Source organism: Gregarina niphandrodes, assembly GCF_000223845.1.
Source record: "Gregarina niphandrodes unplaced genomic scaffold scaffold00115, whole genome shotgun sequence".
NCBI lineage: Eukaryota > Apicomplexa > Conoidasida > Eugregarinorida > Gregarinidae > Gregarina > Gregarina niphandrodes.
This window is the reverse complement of record NW_011645880.1, coordinates 4830-6684: the sequence shown is the minus strand read 5'-3', so window position 1 is coordinate 6684 and position 1855 is coordinate 4830. Positions and strand designations below refer to the sequence as shown.

At 54.8% G+C, this 1855-nt stretch overlaps 2 protein-coding genes across 2 annotated transcripts; both read left to right on the top strand.

Moving 5' to 3' along the window:
* Positions 1 to 82: 82 nt before the first annotated feature.
* On the top strand, positions 83 to 1150 carry GNI_203330 (zinc knuckle protein; the record flags this gene model as incomplete). The annotated part of the gene is made up of 1 exon (XM_011135466.1): positions 83 to 1150. The coding sequence occupies one exon, from the start codon at positions 83 to 85 to the stop codon at positions 1148 to 1150; it is 1068 nt and encodes a 355-aa protein (XP_011133768.1).
* Positions 1151 to 1179: 29 nt separating this feature from the next.
* GNI_203320 (hypothetical protein) lies at positions 1180 to 1834 on the top strand (the record flags this gene model as incomplete). Its single annotated transcript, XM_011135465.1, has 2 exons — positions 1180 to 1788; positions 1823 to 1834. The coding sequence occupies 2 exons, from the start codon at positions 1180 to 1182 to the stop codon at positions 1832 to 1834; spliced, it is 621 nt and encodes a 206-aa protein (XP_011133767.1).
* Positions 1835 to 1855: the final 21 nt, after the last annotated feature.

Below are 1855 nucleotides of genomic sequence, written 5' to 3'. Positions count from 1 at the left end.
TTTTGGGGGGGGCTTTTGAGGGAGAGGGAGCAAAAACAAGAACCGAATTAGCGAAGTAGTAGTAGTAGTGAGGTAGACGAAAATGACATGGTTAACAAATCAATTGGCGACAGCTGCTGGATGCGCCCATGCGTGGGCGCATCCATGGACCGACGCGCTCGAGAAGCGCGTATGGCAAGTCCTGTTCCTGCTTGCCATTACCCACATAGCAAAGGGCCGACTACGCAACCTCTGGAAGTGGCTGAAGGGCGGCCTCAGGCCCCTCATAGTGGTTGGATGTATCCCGCTCGTCATTTCGATGTGGCGAGCGAGCACCCACCTGGAAACCGCCATCCAGCAGGTCAGTATCTCCATGGCAACCCTGGTAGCAACAAAGGTACTAGAAAATGTAGGTAACAGGAGAGAGCACGACAAGACAAGGACGGCCTCAACGTCCGAGACGGATGACCTCACCCAACGGGTTGCCAAGCTGGAACGCTCACAGCAGGCGACCAGACACTCATCAGCTAGGGAGGGCCCACCTACCGTCAGCGCATACGCGGCACAAAATCGAAGGACAGAAGCAAGACCAGACCGAGTGAGGAGAGCAGAGAGAAACGACGAAAGACATCAAGAGCACGAACCCGCACTAGAAGAGGAAGAGTTCACACCCCTCGACCGCTGGCAGGACCACTCACCACTCGAACCACACACAAGAAGGCCGCCACCACCGACCGTAGAAGACCTGACGCAGACGACACCGGTTACCGACAACCACACCCCGATGGTAGCAGAGCCGCCACGAGACGCACCACCGACCGGAGAACCCCCTTTGGTCCGGTTAACCCAATGCCAACAGTGTGGCGAATGGGTCGGCCCGAATCATCGATGTTGGGTCTCCAAGAAGAGATTCCAGTGCTACAAGTGTGGCCAACCCAACCACCTGGCAGTAATGTGTAAGAACCAAACAGGCAAGGTCGCAGTAACCGTCGAAGACGCCAGAGATGTCACGGCCCTGTGCAAGGAGATAGAGAGGTTAAGCCGTCGTGTCGAACAAATTAGAAGCAAAAGTGAGGCAAACCAGGCAGCACAACGAAGCAACACACCAAGGTCAACAAACCCCAACGAGCACCCTTTTGGGGAAAGGCCGGTGCTACCAAACCAGGAGTGACCTCCACGTCCACATCCTGTTTTTTGCCAATGACCAGTGACCAGACCAAGATCCTAGCCCTAGTAGATACCGGGGCTGAAGTCAATATCATTGGAAAGGGTCTCAGACCCCACCCAGTAGAAGGTAAACCGTTAAGGTTGACGTTCGCCGACGGCAACCACGAAGAATGTATGAAATGGGGAGAGGTCGAAGTGAAATTGGAAGGGGCACAAAAGCAGGACGTGACAGGGGTTGTCTTACGGGACACCGGCCGACTAATACTGGGCATGCCCTACTTGGAGGAGCACAAAAGCGTAGTCGACATCGTTAGTAATAAAATAAAAGTCGACGGAAAGTGGCACGAACTGGTAAGGGCCCAAGGGGCCGTAAACACAATACAGGCGGAGACGGACCCAGACCCAGTCCTAACGAAGGCAGTGGAGGGTAGCGCCACTGACGGTGTAGGCCGCGAGAAATTGAAGCAGATTCTATGGACGTTCAGGGAGTTGTGGCTCGGTGACGAACTAGGACGCACGACCATCGTAGAGCACGGGATAGAGGTCACCGATCCCAAGCCCATCGCATGCCGGGGAAGGCGGTATAACGACCAGCAGAAGGCGGTCATTCAACAAGAAGTGGCCGATATGTTAAGTAAAGGAGTAATTCGGCCGAGTCGAAGCCCGTACGCATCAGGAGTCGTCCTAGTGAAGAAGAAGACCGGAGAGT